Raw genomic sequence first — 23,397 nt, 5'->3', positions numbered from 1 at the left:
TGTGAGGGCTGACCATGGTGATGAGGTTGCCTTTGTCTTCGGGTCCTCCTTTTGTGGCAGCAACTGTGAGTTTTCTTCTTTTCCATCAGCTAGAATGGGCCACACTATGATCCCTATAGGGTGACTCTCCTCGTGGTCTAAATAAGGAACCTGAAGCTCAGAGAAAGGACAAGATCAAGTATGCAAAATTCAAAAGGCTGCAAGTATTCAGAATCCAAGCCTTTTCCCAAGCAGCCTGTGCTCCCACCGCCTGTCCCCACCTGAAATAGAGTGTCAGACATGGGTACAGAATGCATCATTAGAAGTTGTGAATGTCCCTAAGTAATTCCTAGGGACTGAGAGTAGAAATGTCCTCTAATCCAGGAATACACACTGATGTATTCAGCTAGAGGCTGGGATGAGTAATGGAAGCTTGTGCAATGAGAGTGCCTTACTAGGTGGGGTAGAGGAAAAAGATCAGGCCTGGCATGGAGGATCAGACTACAATTGAATGGAGGTCAGGAAGCAGGAGTAGGCACCCTGAAATGTTGCCTAAGACCCAGACCCTTGTTCTCCTCCATGCAGCTCACTTTTCTGAGGAGGAGGAACTACTGAGCAGGAGGATGATGAAGTACTGGGCCAACTTTGCTCGGAATGGGTGAGATAATACACCTAACCTTGCCTCCCCAAAATAGGGTCCACACAGTGATCCCTTTTTGGCATCCTCATGAGCACTCACCATCCTTGATTACATGACAGATCTCCCTTAAACTCCAGGACTCACACACAGAGAGGGCATGGTAGATGCAAAGTGGACCACAGTTTTATGGAAACATCAGCACTTACCTCTGTGAGGTAGCTTTAACCAATATAGAACAAACACTTGGGGGAGGGCCTTGCTTTCCTATGTCAGAAAGGTTTCCCCTCATTCCCTCTACTCCTGATTTGGGGCTGCCTGGCAGGACCCCAATGAGGTGATTGGGTCCAGGCTCACAAGCACTCAGAATGACCCTCACTCACCCTCCTGGGAGGGTGTGTCCACAGGAACCCCAACAGCGAAGACCTGCTCCACTGGCCCATGTTTGACCTAAATGAACATTACCTCCAGCTGGACCTCCATCCTGCAGTGGGCCAGGCCCTGAAGGCCTCCAGGCTGAAGTTCTGGACCAAGACCCTGCCCCAGAAGATCCAGGAGCTCAAGGGCACTAAGGAGAAGCACCTAGAGCTGTAGTGATCTATGTGAGGAAGAATGGTCTTCAGTGTGGGTAGGATTAGCATGAGGTGCCCATACGTTCACCACTAAGTAGGAATTGCCTTGATCATTCACTTAGCCATTCATACCTTCTTTATTCAGTGAGCCGGCCAGCTAACCAGCCAATGTTTATGAAGAACCTCCTGCATGATGTTCATGACCAACTTGCCTGAGCTCTCTCTTCCTAGACACACTGAATAAATGTGCCGATGGCAATGAAGCTGCAGGAGTCCCTATGGTGCTTACTGTTCCCCATACCCACTGGGACTTTCCCCTTCCTTCCTTGCTGTTGTCGTCTCCCCAACCTCTGTCTGCTCCTAGCCTCCAGGCCATCTTGAAATAAAGAGGATATCTTGAACATGTTACCCATATCGTACCAGGGGTGACATGTTGTTAAGCAAGCCCCATTTGCTTTTCTAACTTCTAAGTAGCCAACAGTCACACACACACACACACACACACACACACACACACACACACGGAGCTTTGTTATGGATTAATTTATATGCAATTAAATTCACCCATATCCACTCCCATATCATGTGTTAAAATGTTTCTTTGAACCAAAGGAATTCCTTCACACTCTTTACAGTTAATTACTTCCTTTTACTCAGTGCTTTGTAAACACTGGATAGTCTTTTATTCCAGTGCTGGGATTTGCACTCAGGGCTTTGCCTTCTCCCTTGGCTTTTTCTATTCAATGCTGGATCCCTATCACTTGAACCAACCTCCACTTCAGTCTTTGTGCTGGTTAATTGGAGATAACACTCTCACAAATTCTTCTACCTGGGCTGGCTTTGAACCTTGATCATCAGATCTCAGCATCCTGACTTGATAGGATTATACGCAAGAGCCACTACTGCCTGGCCCAATTGTTTTTAGTTGCTCTCAAAATAATATATAATTTTTAAAAATAATAGCTCAATATACAATATCATGCTATGTGAATTATTTGTGACTTGTAGCCACAAATTAATATTAATGTTAATATTTTGAGAATCAAGTACTACTTCTCTCTTTTATTGAGGAGTACCTTCTATGAATGCACATGCTACCTTTTATCCACACACAACTGGATGCACAACCTAGCATGACACATTCTTTTCAAATTTTAGGACATTTTCAAATTAACTTTCTGCAGACACATGCTTTCATATCTATTGGATTCTGTTCTAGGTATTTTATTGCTTCATTGGAGATAAAAGTGTCACTGAATTTTCTGCCTGGCTGGCTTCAAACCCAGATCCTCAGATCTCAGCCTCCTGAGATGCTAGGATTACAGGTGTGAGCCATCTTGTGTCTCTGATGCTTCCTCTCTGAAGAAAGACAAAGACTGAGAGTGCCTCACGAGGCACTCTGTCTCTCTGTGTCTATGCCTGTGTCTCTGTCTGCCTGTCTGAGTCTGCCTCTCTTGCTCTTTCTTTCTCTCCCTGTCTCCCTCTCTCTCCCCCTCCCTCCTCCTCCATCTCTTCTCTCTCTCTGTTTCTTTTTTGTTTGTTTGTTTTTTAAATACTTATTTACTGTCAAAGTGATGTACAGAGAGGTTACAGTTTCATACATTAGGCCTTGGGTACATTTCTTGTACTGCTTGTTACCTCCTCCCTCATTCTCCTCCCCCTCCCCCTTTCCCTCTCCCCCCAATGAGTTGTCCAGTTGGTTTACACCAAATGGTTTTGCAAGTATTGCTTTTGGAGTCGTTTATTTTTTTATCCTTTGTCTCTCGATTTTGATATTCCCTTTCACTTCCCTAGTTCTAATACCAGTATATACAGTATCCAGGGTACTCAGATGAGATACAAAGATAGCACGGGTACAACCACAGGAAGGGGCTACAAAAGGATTATCAACAAAAGAAGCTATGGTTTCACATGGCATGTTGAAAGTAATTACAAGAGTAATATAACACTCGTTTCCATAACATGCAGTTCATTTCATTTAGCATCATCTTATGCGTTCATAAGGGCATAGCTATTAGGCTCTTGTGATCCTCGGTTGTGACTAGCCTAAACCTGGGCTGATTATTCCCCTATAAGGGAAACCACAGAGTCCATGTTTCTTTGGGTCTGGATCACTTCACTTAGTATAATTTTTTCCAAGTTCTTCCATTTCCTTGAGAATAGGGCAATATCATTCTTTCTGATAGAGACATAAAATTCCATTGTGTATATGTACCACATTTTCCTGATCCATTCGTCTACTGAGGGGCATCTGGGTTGGTTCCATATTTTAGCTATGACAAATTGTGCTGCGATGAACATTGTTGTGCTGGTGGCTTTCCTGTGTTCTTGTTTGTGGTCTTTTGGGTAGATGCCCAAAAGTGGGGCTTCTGGGTCATAGGGGAGCTCTATGTTTAGCCTTCTGAGGAATCTCCATACTGCTTTCCAGAGTGGCTGAACCAGTTTACATTCCCACCAACAACGAAGTAGTGTTCCCTTTTGGCTACATCTCCTCCAACCACGAAAGTAAAGCAACTTTCTCTCTGTTTCTACCCTGTCTCTGTTTCCTCATCTTTTTGCAAATCACTACATATATGTAAGTTTTCATCAACCTCCTCACACCTACAGAAATGCTTCTAAAACCCTTCCATTCCATGTTTTTACTATTCGCATGGGTATTGTGGATGCCAGGGTCTCTGAATGATGGTGCAGGAAGTGACAGGCCATGTGGGGACCTTCAGCCTTGCAGGGGTGCTCCACAGCCACAGAATTAAGAAGAAACATTGTGATGTTCAGTTAAAGTAAAGGAATTTGTTACTCAACCCTGAACTTTAAGGACCTGGACTCCCAGCAGCACTGCCCAGGTGCTAATTAGATTAGGAGAATGAAGGTGAGAGAGAGCTTTACTGAGTCTGAATAGCCAATGTCTCGTCCTGAGGTTCCAGACCTGTGCCTGGAATTACCAACACTCTAGCCTCACTTTCTCCCCTTGTCCGGCTATAACCCATTTGACTGGCACCAGACCAGAACTTTGAACTAACTGCTTCATTGCCTCCCTTCTTCAGCTGTGCTCCAGTTTGCTAATTATCTATATCTCACTGTTAGTTACTTTCTGAAGAATCCCCACCAGAAGGCATGGGTGAAGCCATGCACTCGTGGCCTGTACCTGACACTCAGGGGACTGCAATCTGAGGACTGCTATTTGAAGTCAGCCTGGACAGCACAGTCCATGAAATTCTTATCCCCAGTTAACCAACAAAAAGCCAGTAATGGAGCTCCAGCTCCAGTGGAGTGCAGCACCAGCCTTGAGTGAAAAAGCTAAGGGATAGCTCTCAGGTCCTGAGTTCAAGCCCTAGTACCAGCACGGGTACACAGAAAGGCAGACAGACAGATCTCCAGGGACAGTAGCACCACATTAGTTACTTTCTCATCACTACCAGATTACACCAATATTCCCAGGAGCCAACTACAAAATCCTACCCTTAAAGCGGAGGTAAATCTTTAAACTTTGCCTTGAGGTTCTGTAATACACCTATGCTGATGGTCATCCATCACTTGGTCTATTTTCTAAACTGTTTGTGAGTCTAATAAGAGCATCTGCCCAAGAAGGGTCTAAGGCCATGTCCTGGGCTACAGTTTATTAGATTGGAGACCTTGAGTGTATAACAGACTTCATTGCTGGACCAGAGGTCAGAGAATCTTTAGCCATGGGGAAATAAGCCCTCCAGGAAAGGTACCAAGAAGCAAAGCCATGATGCCAGGTTGTAGGGTCTCAAAAGTATTATACACCTGGGCTTGGAATATGGCCTAGTGGTAGAGTGCTTGCCTAGCATGCATGAAGCCCAAGGTTCGATTCCTTATCACCACATAAACAGTAAAAGCCAGAAGTGGCGCTGTGGCTCAAGTGATAGAGTGCTAGCCTTGAGCAAAAAGATGCCAGAGACAGTGCTCAGGCCCTGAGTTCAAGCCCCAGGACTGTCAATTTAAAAAAAACGTATACACCAGATTGAAAAATGAAAGCTGATTCTCACAGGTAGTAAAGACCATATGAGGTTGAGCCTGCCACCTCCTCCTCTGGGAAGCCAGGCTGGGCTGCAGCTCCTGACTCCTGCTGTCTCACTGCATGCCAGCAGAGTTGTATGAGTTTCACACACTCCCAGTTGCAGACCTGGCTCCTGCATTACAGCAGTCCCAGAGAGCCCTGTCCCTCACAGTGCTGCAACCAGGAAGTTCCCTTTAAATGTTTTTCAAGTGGGCAAATGACTGTGCACTTGATCTCAGCCACCAAGGCAGGTGTAAGTAGGGTGACTAGGGGGATGGGTCCTTAAGAAATGCCACAGTGACAAGTAGGTTTGAATGAATCAACCTGTCTAAATAGGAGGGGTCCACAGAGACCCTCAGACCAAGATTCTAAGGAGTTTAAGGAGGAATCTCAGAATGAGTACAGTCATAGCTTCCTGTCTCTGCTCCAGTGCTCACCTTTGCCCAGTGTGGGTGGGGTCCATTGTCCATGTGTGGGATCCAGAGCCTGCTTCTCCTCAGAGCAGCCCTGAATTTCTCCATTATAACCTTCACCTCAGTGACAGCTCTTAGTATCTCAAGGGCTACTGAAGCCACACAGCGCCTCTGGAGGAGGGCAAAGGAAAAGCAGGAGAAGCGAAGGGCTCACACTCAGCATGCTAACTTCCTGTGACCTCCCCTGTCAGTTTCACTCTCTTACAGGACCAATCTGGCCCAGCCTCTCCTATGTCCCCGCCTACTCCCTGTGAGGTTCAAACTCCTGGCTAGGTGAGGTCTGGGTGAATTGTGCCTGCTGGTGAGTTGCAGTGTGCTGCATAGAGGCACAGAAACAGTCCTGTGAGCCAGCCATGCTGCTGGACCGACTTCCTGCCTGGCTGACCACAGTGGTCTGTGGGTTCCTGCTTCTTCCACTCCCGATCCATGGTAAGACTCCTGCTGGGAGAAGGGGTAGGAGTGGGGACAGGTTCCAGAGTAAGATCTGCTACATTGTATAGAGCAGAGTTTGAGACTTGGGAAAGGGAGGAGTGGGTGGAGATGGAAGGTAACAGTGTGGGAAAATTGTGCTATTTAAACCTCTACTAAATGCCCAGGGTGGTGACTAGAGAGGGTCATAGATGTCTGAGGACACAGAAGAGTGAGCCCAAAATGAGAAGGTATCTCATGCATTAGACTTCCTGTTCAGAATCTCCAAATAATAACCAGACCACCCTGGTCTGGTTATTTTCCTTCTGGATACTCTGGATGTTTTCCTTCTCTGTGTGACTGTGGCTATATCTGTAGCTGATTTGTATCTGCTATTGAATGAGCTGACCTTGACAATGTAATTATCATTTGTGTTGCTTTTGTTTCTGAGTGGTTACCACAATGGCCAGAAAAGCATCATGTCATGTTCTGGTGCGGCCTGACAAACACTTCTGACCTTAGGTAATACACAGGTCCCCAGAACCATATCATAAAGCTGAACTGAGATGTCCCTGGGTTTCCTTCACCTGTGTATCAAACCTGAGCAAAGCTATAACTTGGCTTACAGGGCAAAGGGGATGCACTCTGTGCCTGCCACACAATCACCTGGTCCTTATCAGTAGATCATGCCAAGAGGGAACTATGCCCAGGCATGTGTGTAAAACTCTTGATCCCTCTTACCCCAAAGCATTTTAGTGTGGACCTTGATGGCCTCCCCTGCCCTCTCCTGCCCTCCCCTGCTTAATCTTCCTTAAGAAGTCTCCACTCAACTCATCTATAGCCCACTCTAACCAGATTCTCTCCCTTACCTGCTCTTGACCAGTTTCTGGTTTGTGATTCTGAACCAGTCCAAGCCAAAGACAGTTTAAGACAGGAGTTCGTAGATCATAAAGATTTCACCTCCTGGCAGCCCTTGGGCATTTTCACTTCCTCATATCATTTCATTGAGGGCTTCTTCCTGAGGATGAAGCATTGTACAGGCAGCTGATATATTAAGAGGATCATCAGCATTGTGTCTTTTAACAAGTTTGCCCTGTCACATGTATCAAGAGTGAGTGGCCACAGTGGAGGTACATGAGCAGATCTCATCTGGCTAAGAACCTTGGATGGGCAGAATGTAACCAGGGTTGGTGGTATGCCTTCAGACTTGGAAAGATATTGGTAAATTGCTGTCTCTGATGTCTATGAGTGGCTTCTGTCTTGTCAGCCACACCAAGTGACATCAAACTTGTTGATTCGTGAGTGACTCCCTGTCAGAGCTTGGGGAGGGTGTTACTTTTCTACAGAAATATGTCAGATGGTAAGGAGGGGTCCAGGGAGATGTAGGATGATACTGATGACACAAAGCAGCAAGGGCAGGTGTGCCTAATTAGGTACCACTCTGTTCCTGGAAGGACAGGAGTTTCTGGGCTTCCACATGAGGGCATACACATGGGTGCCCTAGTTTAAGGGAGAGTGAATCCAACATGTCCAGCCTCCACGTCAACAATTATCAGTATTATATAGCCCAAGTATGTGGACCGTAAAATGGTTTCCAGTGGCCTCCTCTCTCCCTGATCCCCAGCACATGTGAATTTGTGAATTAGGCTTTTCATAGTCTGGTCATAGCTGTTTAACTCTCTTTCCTGTTCTTATAATCGTTTGACCCTTTTTGATACTTCCAGCATGAGATGATGTGAGGATTGAAATGTGTGTGCATGTGTGTGTGTGTGTGTGTGTGTGTGTGTGTGTGTGCTGCTCCTAGGGCTTCAACTCTGGGCCTAGGCACTGTCCTTGAGCTTTTGTGCTCAAGGCTAGTGCTCTACCACTTGAGCCATACCTCCTCTTCTGGCTTGCTTGGAGATAAGAGTCTCGTGCCCAGGCTGACTTTGAACTGTGATTCTTAGATTTCAGCCTGCTGAGCAGTTAGGATTACAGGCTTGAGCCACTAGCACCTGGCAGGATTGTAAATTTTCAAGCCAATTCCTGGTTCTCCCATAGATGGAGATGAGTAGATGGAAAGGCCTCTTTTGTGCCACATCCAAAGAATCCTTTGTGAGCACAGTAGGAATGGCTGCTGGAAAACAATGGTGTTGGTACACAGTTTTCCCGATGCAAAGTGGGTGAGGACATTGGCCTCTAGATCAGAGGATTTTTCCAGGCTCAGCTGTGGGTGACCAGGAGCAACAGGAGCCACAGTGTGAAGGAAAGGTGATGGGGCAGACGCAACTCTGATGTGCATCTCTCCACCCACAGGCCAGGACCCAGCCAGCCCCATCCGGACCACACACACCGGGCAGGTGCGGGGCAGCCTCGTCCATGTGAAGAACACCAATGTGGGAGTCCATATCTTCCTGGGAATTCCCTTTGCCAAGCCACCTGTAGGACCACTGCGGTTCACCCCTCCGGAGCCCCCTGAACCTTGGAGTGGTGTGAGGGATGGCACCTCCCACCCAGCCATGTAAGCTCTTGCAGAATGAGAATTTCTGTGGTGGGATAGGCACACTGGACCAGTCTGAGTCTTTCTCCCATGTAAACCCACAGTCCATTTCCTTCTGCATTGCAGAATTTCTTTTTTTTATATTTATTTTTTTTCTCAAATTTTTATTATCAAACTGACGTACAGAGAGGTTACAGTATCATACATTGGGCATTGGATACATTTCTTGTACTGTTTGTTGCCTTGTCCCTCATGCCCCCTTCCCTCCCCCCTTCCCCTCCCCCCCAGGTGTTCAGTTCACTTACACCAAACAGTTTTTTTTTTTTCTCAAATTTTTATTATCAAACTGACGTACAGAGAGGTTACAGTATCATACGTTGGGCATTGGATACATTTCTTGTACTGTTTGTTGCCTTGTCCCTCATGCCCCCCTCCCTCCCCCCCTTTCCCTCCCCCCTCCCAGTTGTTCAGTTCACTTACACCAAACAGTTTTGCAAGTATTGCTTTTGTAGTTATTTCTCTTTTTTTACCCTGTGTCTCTCGAATTTGGTATTCCCTTTGAATTTCCTACTTCCAATACCAGTAAACACGGTTTCCAATATACTGAGATAAGATTACAGAGATAGTGTAGGTACAGACATAGGAAGGTGATACAAAACATCATCAATAATAGAAACTACACATACACATAGGACGTTGAAAGTAGTTACAACTGTGATATATCACTTGTTTCCATAACATGGAGTTCATTTCACTTAGCATCATCTTATGTGTTTCTAAGGGTATAGCTATTGGGCCTTGTGATGCTCTGCTATGGCTTTGCAGAATTTCTTATGTAGAGTTTCCCACTGAATTTGCAAGGAGTTAGTGAGTAGAGAAATGGTGCCAGGCTCATTGCTCTGGCTTTACATCTGAGCAGTGGTAAGACCAAGTGCTGAAGCATAGACATATACTTATGCCATGACTTGGATCATGCCAATTATTCTCTGCCAGCAGGGGAGGTTTGCCTGGGAAAGGTTCATCTTGGCTCTATGGACCTGACAAAGCTCCTGGGCCAGAACCAGATGCTACAGATCCCCGAGGAGGGCAGCACTACTGTGCCAAATCAAGGAGCCCTATGCCACTGGCTGGGAAAGAGTCTATGTGCTTCCAGCTGGAGACGTGGTGGAAGAAATATGGTTCCCTGGGGTCTGGATTTGGATTTCAGCAATCTCCCACTACCCCATGCATAATTTATCTTCCTTCATGCCTACCACTCTTTTGTGGTGGCAGCAAAGCTGGACAAGCTTTAATTGGTACAGGAGATGCTGTAAATATCAATCAACCCTTGCCACCAATGCTTCTAGAAGATTCTGAGTCCAAATTTCCAAGCCTTAGATGGAGAGAAATCCAATGCACCCAAGAATGTGGAGTCTTCCTGGAGATCAGAGCTCCATGGTGGCTTGAAATACACAACCTCACCCAGAAATGCGTCAGAGGCATTAGAGAAGATTCTGTACAAACAGGGCACCAGTATAGCAGAGGTTCAAGTGGCTGGGAACCTATTTAGCCTTAAGGTCAGATTCTTGATCATGAGACAAACACTGGAATAATTGTCTACTATTATAACCAGGTGTCTGCAAAATGTTTATACAATGAAGGTACTGAAAATGTTGAACATAACTATGCCTCCCATCTCCATGACTGAGGACTGCCTTTATCTCAACATCTATTCACCTGCCAGTGTCCAGGAGAGCTCTAAGCTACCTGTGAGTGTCGGGACTTAGTTGTCCTTGGTGGGAGGACATTTCATCTGCAACACTATTAGTAGTGATGAGAATAGCCTGAGGTCAGAAGTAGTGTCCAACTTAAGGAGTTTTATTATGAGGTTCCAAACACCACTTGCCAGGAAGGGCGATTCACCAATTATAGGAGAGATAGAGTCCTAACTGTTCCCAGAAGTTTGAGACCTTGGCTCTATAATCAAACAAGAACTTGCTCCACCAACTTGAGCTGGGAAAACAAACAGAGGAAGCCAAGTGATGAACTTTGAGATAACACAAGTTGTGGATTATCTATTGTGCCAATGTTGTATGTATCCTTTGGACTCACATTAAAGTGAGACAATCAGGGAAATGCCCCTTTTCGTTCCACTTTAGATGGACAAGAAGTAAGGGCACCAGTACTGCAGACTTGGAGCCATTTATCCAGACTTGGAGTCTAGGAGTGGACCTGAAGGCGACTGATAGAACATGGGGGCCTCACCCAGAGCCCAGTTCAGGAGGTGCTGGGGAGTTCTTTCTATATTAGCAACTGCTCACAGTCAAACCTATGGACGGTGTAATGGGCAGGAAAGGTAGGATTGGAGCTGGATGAGAAGCAGTTACATCTGTCTTGACTTCCCCAGGTGATGGTGTGGATCCATGGTGGTGGACTGGTTACAGGTATGGCTTCCTTGTATGATGGGTCCGTGCTGGCAGCCACTGAGGATGTGGTGGTGGTCGCTATCCAGTACCGCCTGGGAGTCCCAGGCTTCCTCAGGTGAGCGTGGAATTCAGATGAGCAATGAAGGCCAAGCAGAGCCTGGACAGCCCTGTGACCCTTGTCTCTGCCACTCCTCAGCACTGGAGACCAGCATGCCACTGGCAACTGGGGCTACCTGGACCAGGTGGCCGCCCTACGCTGGGTGCAACAGAACATCGCCCACTTTGGAGGCAACCCTGACCGTGTCACCATTTTTGGCGAGTCTGCAGGTGGCACAAGTGTGTCCTCACATGTCGTGTCCCCCATGTCCCAAGGACTGTTCCATGGTGCCATCATGGAGAGTGGGGTGGCCGTGCTGCCAGGCCTCATCTCCAGCTCCTCTGATGCAGTCTCCTCAGTGAGTGCCCTCAGCTGCCCTGGTCCACACTCCCTGTCTTACCCCTCACCCTAACAGCCTCTGGTTCCCTGTGTTTTCTGGGGACAAAGAGGATCATGGAGGGAACTTGGGATGTTCTCCTTGGGAATTGCTGAGGGCTCAAGGGGTAGGATCCACACATCTCAGCCTCACAGAGCTGAGTGTGGTCTGTGACCAGCAAGCTTTACACAGACTCTCCCTTGTGGAAATACAATGTAAGTAGTGGGATGGGTCCTCCAGCTGTCACCCCTGAACACCAGGAAAGTGGAAACAAGTTGATACCTGCAACAATCCACACTTTATACCTTGAAGGGCTTAGAGGAATTTGCATCCATCCAATTCTGGGCAAACCTCCTATTTTACTTCAAAGGGTGAGGCAGTCCCTGCATGATTGCTTTCCAGATGGTGGCCAACCTGTCTGCCTGTGAGCAGGTGGACTCAGAGGCTCTGGTGCGCTGCCTGCGGGCCAAGAGTGAAGAGGAAATGCTGGCTATTACTGAGGTCAGGTTGAATGGTGTAGGTGGGAGTCAGGCAGGGGGACCAGCCCACTGATCCATGAGGGGGAAAAAGATATAGGGTGTGAAGAATCACCCAGTTCTAATACTTTGAACCTGTGATTCTGTTATTATAGTCCTTGATACAAAATGAAGACTAAGGGAGGCCAGCCCAACCATTGAATCTCTTGGGATGTGTGTGGGAAAATATGATGGGAGAATTTGCATAGGGTGGAAAGATCATGAGGAATTCAGAAAATATGTGGTATGTGATCTCAATTTTCTGATCATGGATGCCTCCTCAGACAATCAATATACTCCCTGCTGTGGTGGATGGGGCCTTCCTACCCAGGCACCCCAAGGAGCTGCTGGCTTCTGCTGACTTCCACCCTGTCCCTAGCATCATTGGTGTCAACAACGATGAGTATGGCTATATCATCCCCATGGTGAGACTTAATTCTAACTCATTAGTTTCCTGGAGCTCCTCTGTGTGTGAGTGAGTGGCAGGCATGGTGGGACAGAGCATGATACCTTTATGACCAGGCTATTCCAGCATAAACTCTCTCCCACCACTCAGATCTCAGGACTTGCTGACACCATAAAGGGAATAAATAGAAAGACCTTGCCAGCTGTTATGCAGAAAACGGTAGGAATAATGGTAAGCATCTGGACACCTGTCCCAATGGATGGGGTCAGCCTAAAGTATTAGTCCACACAGTAATGTCCAGGAATAGAGGATGGCATATCTGTGTGTTGGTGATGGGGTTATACCAGTACATGGCTCTTTCCCCCTTATACTATGTCCCACCCAGGTCCCATCTTTCCACTCAGAGGCTGCTTCCTCCCTGCTACTGCCTGGCCTGCCTAACCTGACTGTCTCTGATCCTCTTGGCACAGAACTTGCCTTCTGAGTCTGCTGACCTGCTGATGGAAGAGTACATGGGGGATACTGAGGACCCCCAGACCCTCCAATCCCAGTTCCAAGAGATGATGACAGACTACATATTTGTAATGCCTGCACTGCAAGTGGCACATTTTCAGCGTGAGTACATCTGTAGCTGAGGCCTGACTGCCCAGTGGGCAGCTCAGAGCTGTACACCCCATGGCAGCTCTGTGCTGCCTAAGTCCCCACCCTTGTCTTTCTCAAGGCCCCACTGCCAGGCTCCTGATGTTCCACAGGTCAGTAAATTCTCATGGCTACTGTAAGACACGAACATCACTGCCATGTCAAAAGAGAGAAAATTAGATAGTCCGTGACTAGTCCAAGACCACACAGATAAGAAATCAACCATGATTTAAGCAAACCTTTTCTCATTGGAGTCAACCAGAAGATGGCAGTAATACACAATTCATGGACTCAGAACTCTTCCTAGAACTCACAATAATGGATCACTGACTTGTAATGACCACCTTTGGTCTTTCTGAGGCCTCTTTTGCCGGAGGTTTCTCACTTCACAGTCCAGATTGCAGGCAGCTTCAACCTAGCTATCATATGACCGAAGATAGGAGGGACAATTCCAAGTGAGGGGTCACCATGGCATAATTTTTCTACATGTCCAGGTTCCCATGCCCCTGTGTACCTCTATGAGTTCCAACATGCTCACGGCTTCATGAAGGACTTCAGGCCCCCGCATGTCAAGGCTGACCACGGTGATGAGATTGCCTTTGTCCTCGGGTCCACCTTTTTCGGCAGCAACCGTGAGTTTTCTTCTTTTCCATCAGCTCGAATGGGCCACACTAGGATCCCTGTTGAGTGATTCCCTTCATGGTCTACATTAGGAAATTGAAGCTCAGAGAGAGGACAAGGTCAAGTGTGCAGAATCTTACTTTCAAAATGCTGCAAATGTTTGGAATCCAGGCCTTTCCACAAATAGCCTGTGCTCGAACCTCCCAGCCCCACCTTAAATAGAGTGTCAGATATGGATGGTTGGAGGTAATGAATGTCCCTAAATGATTCCCAAGGACTGAGGGTAGAAATGTCCTCTAGTCCAGGAGTACACACTGATGTATTCAGCTAGAGGCTGGGATGAGTAATGGAAGCTTGTGCAATGAGAGTGCCTTACTAGGTGGGGTAGACGAAAAAGATCAGGCCTGGTATGGAGGATCTAACTACAGTTGAATGGAGGTGGAGAGCAGGAGTAGGCACCCTGAAATGTTGTCTAAGACCCGGACCCTTGTTCTCCTCCATGCAGCTCACTTTTCTGAGGAGGAGGAGCTACTGAGCAGGAGGATGATGAAGTACTGGGCCAACTTTGCTCGGAATGGGTGAGATAAAACACCTAATCCTGCCTCCCTACAAGGAGACCACCTAGTCCTTCCCTTGTGAAAATACTCATACCACACAAGACACTTACGTACATGACACTTCTCCTCAAACCTCAGGACTCACTCACATGGAGAAAGTGCATGGTAGCTGCAGGTCACTCTCTCTTGCCCCAGAGACCTGGAAGGTGGACCACAGTTTTGTGGGAACATCAGTACTCACCTCTGTGAGGTGGCTCTGAACCATAGAGGACAGACATTAAGGGGAAGGCCTAGTTTTCCTACAGCAAAAGAGTTTCCTTACTTCCGCCCCCATACCCCTGATCTTTTGGGCTGCCTGGCAGGACCCCAATGAGGTGATTGGGTCCAGGCTCACAAGCACTCAGAATGACCCTTACTCACCCTCCCCGGAGGGTGTGTCCACAGGAACCCCAACAGCAAGGACCTGCTCCACTGGCCCATATTGGATCAAAATGAGCAATACCTCCAGCTGGACATCCATCCTGCAGTGGGCCAGGCCATGAAGGCCTCCAGGCTGAAGTTCTGGACAGAAACCTTGCCTCAGAAGATCCAGGAGCTGAATATGGCTAAGGAGAAGCACCTGGAGCTATAGTGGGACTATGTTGGGAGGAGTGGGCTTGAGTGCAGGTTTGGTTAGCATCAGGAGTCCACACACTTACTACCAAATAAAAATTGACTCCAGCATTCCCTCTTTATCCAGCCATTTAGCTAGCCAATACTTATGCGAAACTCCCTGCACGATGTTCATGACCAACTTGCCCGAGCTCTCTCTTGTCAGACACACTCAATAAATGCTACCATGGCAAAGAAGCTGGTTCAGTCCCAATGGTGCTTACCGTCCCCCATACACTGCTGGGCCTGCGTCCCTTCCTTCCTTGCTCATTTCATCTTTCCAACCTCTGCCTGCTCTAAACCCCCAGCCCATCTTGAAATCAAGATGTTTTGAACATGTTGCCCTAAGTGTCTCTAAGATACACACACACACACACACACACACACACACACACACACACACACAAAGAACTTTGTTATGGACTAATTTGTATGCAATTAAATTCACCAATATCCACTCTCATGTGTTAAAATGTTCCTTTCATCCAAAACATTCCTTCACACTCTTTACAGTTATTTATGTCCTTTTACTCGGCATTTTGCAAACACCTGATAGTTTTTTATTCCAGTACTGGGACTTGAACTAGGGCTTTCCCCTTTCACTTGGCTTTTTCTTTTCAACGCTGAATCCCTATCACTTGAACCAACCTCCACTTCTGCCTTTGTGCTGCTTAATTGGACATAAGACTCTCATAAACTCTTCTACCTGGGCTGGCTTTGAACCTCGATCTTCAGATCTCAGTATCCTGACTTGCTAGGATTATAGGCAAGAGCCACTACTGCCTAACCCAATTGGTTTGTAGTTGTTATCAAGATTTTGACATACATAATAGGCCAATATACAACATCATACTAAGTGAATTGTTTGTGGCTTGTAGTCACTACAGTTAATATTTTAAGAATCAAGAGTTACTTCTTTCTTTTATTGAGAAGTGACTTCCATGAATGCACACACCACTTTCTGTTCACTCACAACTGGATGCATATCTGATATTGACACATTTTTTGCAATTTTTATCAAGTTTTTAGGTTTCTTTCTTTCTTTCTTTCTTTTTTTGCCAGTCCTGGGGCTTGAGCTCAGGGCCTGAGCACTGTCCCTGGCTTCTTTTTGCTCAAGGCTAGCACTCTACCACTTGAACCACAGCTCCACTTCTGGCTTCTATATATGTGGTGCTGAGGAATTGAACCCAGGGCTTCATGTATAGGAGGCAAGCACTCTACCACCAGGCCATATCACTAGCCCTAGGGCACTTTCAAACTAACATTATGCAGACACAGGCTTTCAATTCTGTTTGATTCTATTCTGGGTTTTTTATTGCTTAATTGTAGATTAAAGTCACTGAATTTCCTGCCTGAACTGGTTTCAAGCCAACATCCTCAGATCTCCACTTCTTGAGATACTAGGATTCAAGTATGAGCCATTGGCTCTTATGTCTCCGATGGGTTTGCTGTCTCTCTTTTTTTTTTTTATCTGTCTTTGTCTGCCTGTCTATCTGAGTCTGCATCTCTCACTTTCTCCTCCTCTGTCCCCCTCACCCCTTCCTCTCTGTTTCTATCCTGACTTTCTCCTTTTTTTGTCTGCATCACTAGGTGTATGTAACCTTTCATCAACCTTCTCAAACCTACAGAAAGGCTTCTAAAACCCTTTCATCCATGTCTTTCCTATTAGCATGGGTATTGTGGATGCCAGGGTCTCTGAATGATGGTACAGGAAGTTGGAGGCCACATGGTGACCTTCATCCTTACAGGAGTGCACCACAGCCATGGTATTAAAAAGAAGCATTGTAATTTTAATTTAAAATAAACTTGTTACTGGACTCTGAACTTCAAGGAGCTAGACTCTCAGCCCCCAGCCTAGGCGCTAATTAGGTTAGGAGAATGAAAGTCAGAGTGCTATTGAGTCTGAGTAGCCAAATGTCCTTATCCTGAGGTTCTAGATGAGTGTCTAGATTTCCAATACTCCAGCCTTACTTTCTCCCCTTGTCCAACTGTAACCCACTTGGCTGGCACCAGACCAGGACTTTGAACTAACACCCCTGCTTCATTCCCCTCCTTCCTCAATGTGACCCAGTTTTCATAATATCTATATCTCAATATTAGTTACTTTCTGAAAAATCCCCATCAGAGCACATTGGTGAAGCCATGTGCCCGTGGCCTGTACCTAACCCTCAGGAGACTGCAATCTGAGGATTGCTGTTTGAAGCCTGCCTGGACAGCACAGTCCATGAAATTCTTATTCGCAGTTAACCAACAAAAAGCGGAATGGAGCTCCAGCTCCAGTGGAGTGCAGCACCAGTCTTGAAGCTAAGGGATAGCTCTTAGGCCCTGAGTCAAGCCTCAGTACTTGTCCTTGCGTGGCACGCACATGCGCGTGTGTGTGCGCACACGCGCGCGCACGCACACACACACACAATCCAGGGTCAGAAGCACCACATTAGTTACTTTCTTATCAGCCACTACAGGACTATCATTGCTATCAACCCAGTATAAAAACCCTAGCCTGTGAGCAGAAGTGGTCTTTAAGCTCTGGCTGAAGGCTCTGCAACACACCGGTGCTGACGGTGATCCATATCTTTGCCTAGTCTCCAAACTGTTTGTGAGTCTAATCAGAGAAACTGCAAAGAAAGGGTCTGGGTCCATACCCTGGACCAGATTCATTAGCTTGGAGACCTTGAGTGCAACGCAGACTTTCTGGCTGGAACGGAGGTCATGGAATCTTTAGCCATGTCATACAGGGAAACTGAGCCCTCCAGAAAGAGTACCAAAAAGGAAAGCCTGTGGTGCCAGGCTGTGGGTCCTCAAGAGGATTGTGCATGAGACTGAAGCCTCAAAGCTGGTTCTCACAGGCCCTAAAGACCATGCTGAGGTTGAGCATGGCACCCTTTCTCTGGGAAGTCAGTCTGGGCTGCAGCTCCTGGCCCCTGCTGTCTCACTGCATCCTACCAGGACTCTACATGTTTCACACACTCCTGACTACAGACCTGGCTCCCAGATTACCACAGACCCAGAGAGGCCTGTCTTCCCACAGTGCTGCAACCAGCAAGTTCACTTTAAATGGTTTTCAAATGGTAAATGACTGCCCTGGATCTCAGACACCAAGGTTACCACAGGTTGGGGGTAGAGTGCCTAGGGGGTTGGGTCCTTAAGAAATACCACTGTGACAGTAGGTTTCAAGGCTCCAGTCCTTCCTAAATAGACCATGACTAAGGGATGAAGGAACTTGAAAGTGGATTCTGTGATCTCTGAACAATGAGTTCAAGAAGAATTTCAAAATGAGCACAGTCATAGCTCCCTGTCTCTGCTCTGGTGCTCACCTTTGCCCCAATGGAAAGTGGGGTTCATTTTCCATCTATGGGATCCTGAGCTTGCTTCTCTTCAGAGCAGCCCTCAATTTCTGCATTACAACCTTCACCTCAGTGATAGTTCCCAGAATCTCAAGAGCTGCAGAAGCCACACAGTGCCTCTCGAGGAGGGCAAAGGAAAAGTAGAAGGGAAGGGCTCACACCCAGCATGATGACTTCCTGTGCTTCTCTCTTGCAGGAACAACCTTGCTCAGACTCTTCTATGACCCCACCTACTCCCTGTCAGGTCCAAACTCCTGGCTGGGCAAGGTCTAGGTGAATTATGCCTGCTAGTGATTTGCAGTAGGCTGCGTAGAGGAACAGAAACAGTTCTGTGAGCCAGTGATGCCAATGCACCGACTTCCCGCTTGGCTGACCACAGTGGTCTATGGGTTCCTGCTCCTACCACTCCAGATCCAGGGTAAGATTCCTGCGCCGGTGGGGTGGAGGGATAGGGACCAGGGTGAGATCTGTCACATTGTACAGGGAAGAGTTTGAGCTTCGGGGAAGGGTAGGTGGAAGGGGCAGGTGGAGATGAAAGATGATAATGTGAGAAAATTGTGTCAATTAGGCCTCCCCTAAGTGCCCAGGGTGGTGATCATATAGCTCTTAGAGGGTCAAGGATGCCTGAGGACACAGAGGAGTGAGCCCCATATTAAAGAGTCTGAGGTGCACTGACATGTGCCAGGCAGAGTCAGAGATTCTGGACATTTCCTTCCTGTGTGTTGCAACTGTAGCTGTAACTGCTACTGAATCTGCTCGTGTCATTGTCATTCACACTATCCTCTGACTCTGAGTGGACCCCTGTTCATAACCAGAGAATCATATTGGCGTGGTCCAATGAGCCACCGCAATGGTTTCTGCTCCTAGAAAGGCTATACTTACCTAGAGAAACTAGATAAAGTTGAAATGAGATGCCCTTGGGTTTCTCCCGCCTATGTATTAGCTCTTGCATCAGGCTTGGCTTGGTTTCTAGGGCAAAGGGAATGTACCCTGTGCCTGCCACAAAGTCCCCAGGCCCTTAGTAGGAGCTCATGTTATGAGAGAACTATATCCAGAAATCTATGTGCAACCTTTGATAACTCACCGCAGAGCAACCTGGGATGGGCCCTGATGAACTCCCCCTACCCTCTCGGCCTCACCTCACCCAAGCCCCACTCCTACCAGGTCCCCTCACTTATCTGGTCTGGATCATGCACTGGCTTATCATTCTGAAAGAATGAGTCCAAGGTAATAATTATAACAGGAGTGGTTGGTTGTGTGAATCTTGCTCTACAGAAGACCCTGGGTTTTAAATCTCCTAACTCAAAGGTCACTTGTTGACATTGCATGGCTCATCTCTTCATCATACCACTTCATAAGGGGCTTGAAGCAACATCTAGGTAGCTAGCTCTAACAGGAACTTCGGAGCAATGTTTATCCTTAGTATAACAACTATGAAGCATGAGTGGCTGGTGGCCACAGTGAGGTCCAGGGTCAGAGTTCTCATCTAGCCAAAGCCTCTTGCATAGACAACATGGAAGTCAGTGCTATGTCTATGGGCTTGGAAAGTTATTTCCAAATTGCTGTCTCTGGTGTCTGTTTGGGGTTGCCATCTTGGCGTCAGCCATACCAGGTGACATGACACCTGCTGATTCACAAATAGTTCCCAGAGAGTGCTTAGGAACAGGAGAGTTACTTTACTTCTGGAACAGGGCATATTTGTGCATTTCTACAACCTAAAGATGAAACTGACATGGGGGAAGGTTCCAAAAGAGGTGGCATTGGTACTGAGGACCAATATCCAGGTGTGGTGGGCCTGAATGGATGTCAGCACACCTGAAGAACAGGAGTTTAGGGGCTGCCAAGTAGGAATACACAGGAAAGAGTTCTCTGTCTTAACCTAAGGGAAATAAACCTAATGTATTCAGCATACACTCCAACAGATATCATGATTATACAGGCCAGGTTGATGCAGACCGTAATCCAATGGCTTTCTCCCTTATTGATCCCCAACATAAGCAGACCAGGGATTTCATGATGTGATCACTTGTGTCACTCTCTCTTGCAGCCCCCATTTCCTCTTGGCGTTTTAGATACCTCCAGTGTGAGTTCCTTAAGGATTGGAAATGTTCACTACAATCCCCAGAGTGCTGCTAGTACTTTGTAACACCTGTTCAGGAAATGATGCTTATTCTCCCAACACCTAAGATGCAAGCTGGAAGCTCCTAGGGTTTAATGATGGTATCAAGTAACAAAGAACCTCAGGGAGCCTGACTGGTAGGAAGGTCTGAGTCAGATCCAGTAAAAACAGTGATTTGGGAGCACAATCATGCAGGCAGAAAGTATGTGACGCCATTGAAGCTGCAGATCAGAGGACCTTGCCAGGCTGAGCTGTGGGGTAGCATAGAGGCAACGTGAGTGGCAGCTGATGGGGCAGACCCAACTCTGATGTGCATCTCTCCATCCACAGGCCAGGACCCAGCCAGCCCCATCAGGACCACACACACCGGGCAGGTGCGGGGCAGCCTCGTCCATGTGGAGGACACCAATGTGGGAGTCCACACCTTCCTGGGAATTCCCTTTGCCAAGCCACCTGTTGGACCACTGCGCTTTGCCCCCCCGGAGCCCCCTGAACCTTGGAGTGGTGTGAGGGATGGCACCTCCTACCCAGCCATGTAAGTTCTTGCCTAGAGAGAATTTCTTTTTAAAAAAATTTTTTTTGCCAGTCCTGGGGCTTGAACTCAGGGCCTGGGCACTGTCCCTGGCTTTTTGTTGCTCAAGGCACTCTACCACTTGAGCCACAGTGCCACTTCCCGGCTTTTTCTATATATGTGGTGCTAAGGAATCGAACCCAGGGCTTCATGTACACAAGGTAAGCACTTTACCACTAGGCCATATTCCCAGTCCCCTAGAGAGAATTTCTTTTTTTATTTATTTTTTATTTATTTATTTTTTTTATTAATTGGACATAAATTTTTTTACAAGGTGTTGTGCAAAGAGGGTGCAGTTACATAGTAGGGCAGTGTGTACATTTCTTATGATATCTTACGACCTGTTTTTCTATCCCTTGTCTAGGTCAGGTTGACATATATGCAATATACAATGTATCAAGAACATATACAGTATTCACAGAATTGGTCCTAGAGAGAATTTCTGTGGTGGGATAGGCTCACTGGCCCAGTCTGAGTGTTTCTCACATGTAAACCCCACAGTCCATTTCCCATCTAGATCTTTCTCGTGAATTTGCTAATTTTCTGTGGGTGGAGCAACATTACCAGGCTCATTGTTCTGGCTTTGCATCTGAACAGTGTTAGCACTGGGTGCTAAAGCACAGAGATATACCATGTCAAGACTTGGTTCATGCCAGCCATTGTCTGCCATCAGGCCTGTATGGACCTGACAAAACTCTTGGTCCAATAGCAGATCATACAATTCACTGAGGAGGGCAGCAGTGGGGGCTCCTTGGAGAAGCCAAGTTCCACAGACACTGGGTCAACTCAAAGGGCCAGGTGCCACTGGCTGAGGACAAGTCTATGTGCTTCCAACTGGAGACATGGTGGAAGGAATGTGTTTCCCTTGAGGTGTGGATTTGGTTTTCAGCAATGTCCACTACCCTACGTGTAACTCACCTTCATTCATTCACACTACACTGTTGTGGTGGAAGCAGCCCTGGCCAGGCTTTAATAAGCACAGAGGGAAGGTGTAAAGATCAACCCCTTCAGCCAAGGCTTCTAGAAGATTCTATGATTCAAGATTTCCAAGCCTCAAGGGGGAAAGAAATCCAGTGGCCCCAACCACATGAAGGCTTACTGCAGGTCAGAGCTCTAGCCTAGCTTGAGATAGTCTCACCTATCCCAGGCCTGTGGCTTGTACCTTGGCTGGAAGAGACATGAGAGACGATTCTGTATGAACAGGGCAGCAGTGAGGACAGGTTTGCAGAGGCTGGGAACAAATCTAGCCTCAAGTTCAGACTTTTGACCATGATACAAATGCTGGAATAATCGTCTACTATTGTCACCAGGTGTCTGCAAAATGCTGATACAACAAATGCACTGATTCTGATGATCTTGAAGCTAGATATACCACCCTTCTCCACCTCTGAAGACTGCCTTTATCTCAACATCTATTCGCCTGCCAGTGCCCACGAGGGCTCTAACCTGCCTGTGAGTGTCAGGACTTGGTTGGCCTTGGTGGGAGGACATTTCTATGCAAATTACTAGTAGTGGCAAGAAGAGCCTGGGATCTGAGCCAGAATGGAACCTAAAGAGAAGTTTCATTATCAGGTTCCAAGACCTAGTCACCCTGCAAAGGTGACTCACCGCTGGTAGAGTGATGCAAAGGCCTAACTGCTCCCAGGTGTTAGAGGCCTTGGCTCTTTAATCAAACATGAACTCAGTCTACCAACTTGAGCCCAGAAGACTCCCTGAGGATATAAAGTGCTCAACTTTGAGATCACCGGATTTGTGGGTTATGTATTGTGCCAAGGATAGTATGTGATCTTTTTTTTTTTTTTTTTTTTTTTTGGCCAGTCCTGGGCCTTGGACTCAGGGCCTGAGCACCCTCCCTAGCTTCTTCCCGCTCAAGGCTAGCACTCTGCCACCTGAGCCACAGCGCCCCTTCTGGCCATTTTCCATATATGTGGTGCTGGGGAATCGAACCGAGAGCTTCATGTGTAGGAGGCAAGCACTCTTGCCACTAGGCCATATTCCCAGCCCAGTATGTGATCTTTTTGACTCATGTTAAAGTGAGACAATCAGAGAAGTGCCCCCTTTTCTTTCCACTTTAGATGGACAAGAGCATAAGGGCACAAATACTCAAGGTTTCAATACATTAATTCACATTGGATCCCTGGAGTGAACCTCAAGGATAATGATTGAACTTGAGGTCCTCTACCTGGGCCAAGTTCAGGAGGTCTGAGGGAGATTTTACTACATTGGCAAATGCCACAGCCAAACCCATGGACAGTGTAATGGTCAGGAAAGGTAGGATTGGAGCTGGATGAGAACCAGTGACATCTGTCTTGACTTTCCCAGGTGATGGTGTGGATCCATGGTGGTGCACTGGTTGCAGGTATGGCTTCCTTGTATGATGGATCCTTGCTGGCAGCCACTGAGGATGTGGTGGTGGTCGCTATCCAGTACCGCCTGGGAGTCCCGGGCTTCTTCAGGTGAGCATGGGATTGAGATGGGCAATGAAGGCCAAGCAGAGCCAGGACAGCCCCGTGACCTTTGTCTCTGC

The 23,397-nt window shown here is 47.2% G+C and overlaps 1 protein-coding gene across 11 annotated transcripts in view; it reads left to right on the top strand.

Moving 5' to 3' along the window:
- The window catches only part of LOC125358318 (acylcarnitine hydrolase-like), a 108,041-nt gene that overhangs the window by 67,659 nt on the left and 16,985 nt on the right, over positions 1-23,397 (top strand). The window contains exons 1-12 of one of the 11 annotated variants that reach the window (XM_048355388.1): positions 5,777-6,111; positions 8,386-8,590; positions 10,182-10,317; positions 10,956-11,089; positions 11,171-11,429; positions 11,850-11,948; positions 12,247-12,387; positions 12,519-12,599; positions 12,839-12,983; positions 13,502-13,639; positions 14,134-14,206; positions 14,630-15,030. The exons of 3 other annotated variants lie outside the window; for them this stretch is intronic. In XM_048355388.1, coding sequence (XP_048211345.1) covers positions 6,036-6,111; positions 8,386-8,590; positions 10,182-10,317; positions 10,956-11,089; positions 11,171-11,429; positions 11,850-11,948; positions 12,247-12,387; positions 12,519-12,599; positions 12,839-12,983; positions 13,502-13,639; positions 14,134-14,206; positions 14,630-14,816 — 1,674 coding nt within the window. In that variant the 5' untranslated portion in view covers positions 5,777-6,035 and the 3' untranslated portion in view covers positions 14,817-15,030. Of the gene's footprint in view, positions 1-5,776; positions 6,112-8,385; positions 8,591-10,181; positions 10,318-10,955; positions 11,090-11,170; positions 11,430-11,849; positions 11,949-12,246; positions 12,388-12,518; positions 12,600-12,838; positions 12,984-13,501; positions 13,640-14,133; positions 14,207-14,629; positions 15,031-18,346; positions 18,599-19,678; positions 19,793-20,629; positions 20,835-22,180; positions 22,323-23,192; positions 23,327-23,397 lie in introns of those variants that run through there. 7 more of the 11 variants (XM_048355387.1, XM_048355394.1, XM_048355390.1 and 4 more) reach the window with 7 other exon arrangements.

Source organism: Perognathus longimembris, chromosome 10 (assembly GCF_023159225.1).
Source record: "Perognathus longimembris pacificus isolate PPM17 chromosome 10, ASM2315922v1, whole genome shotgun sequence".
In the NCBI taxonomy this organism is placed as follows: domain Eukaryota; kingdom Metazoa; phylum Chordata; class Mammalia; order Rodentia; family Heteromyidae; genus Perognathus; species Perognathus longimembris.
This window is presented reverse-complemented; position numbering and strand designations above follow the sequence as displayed.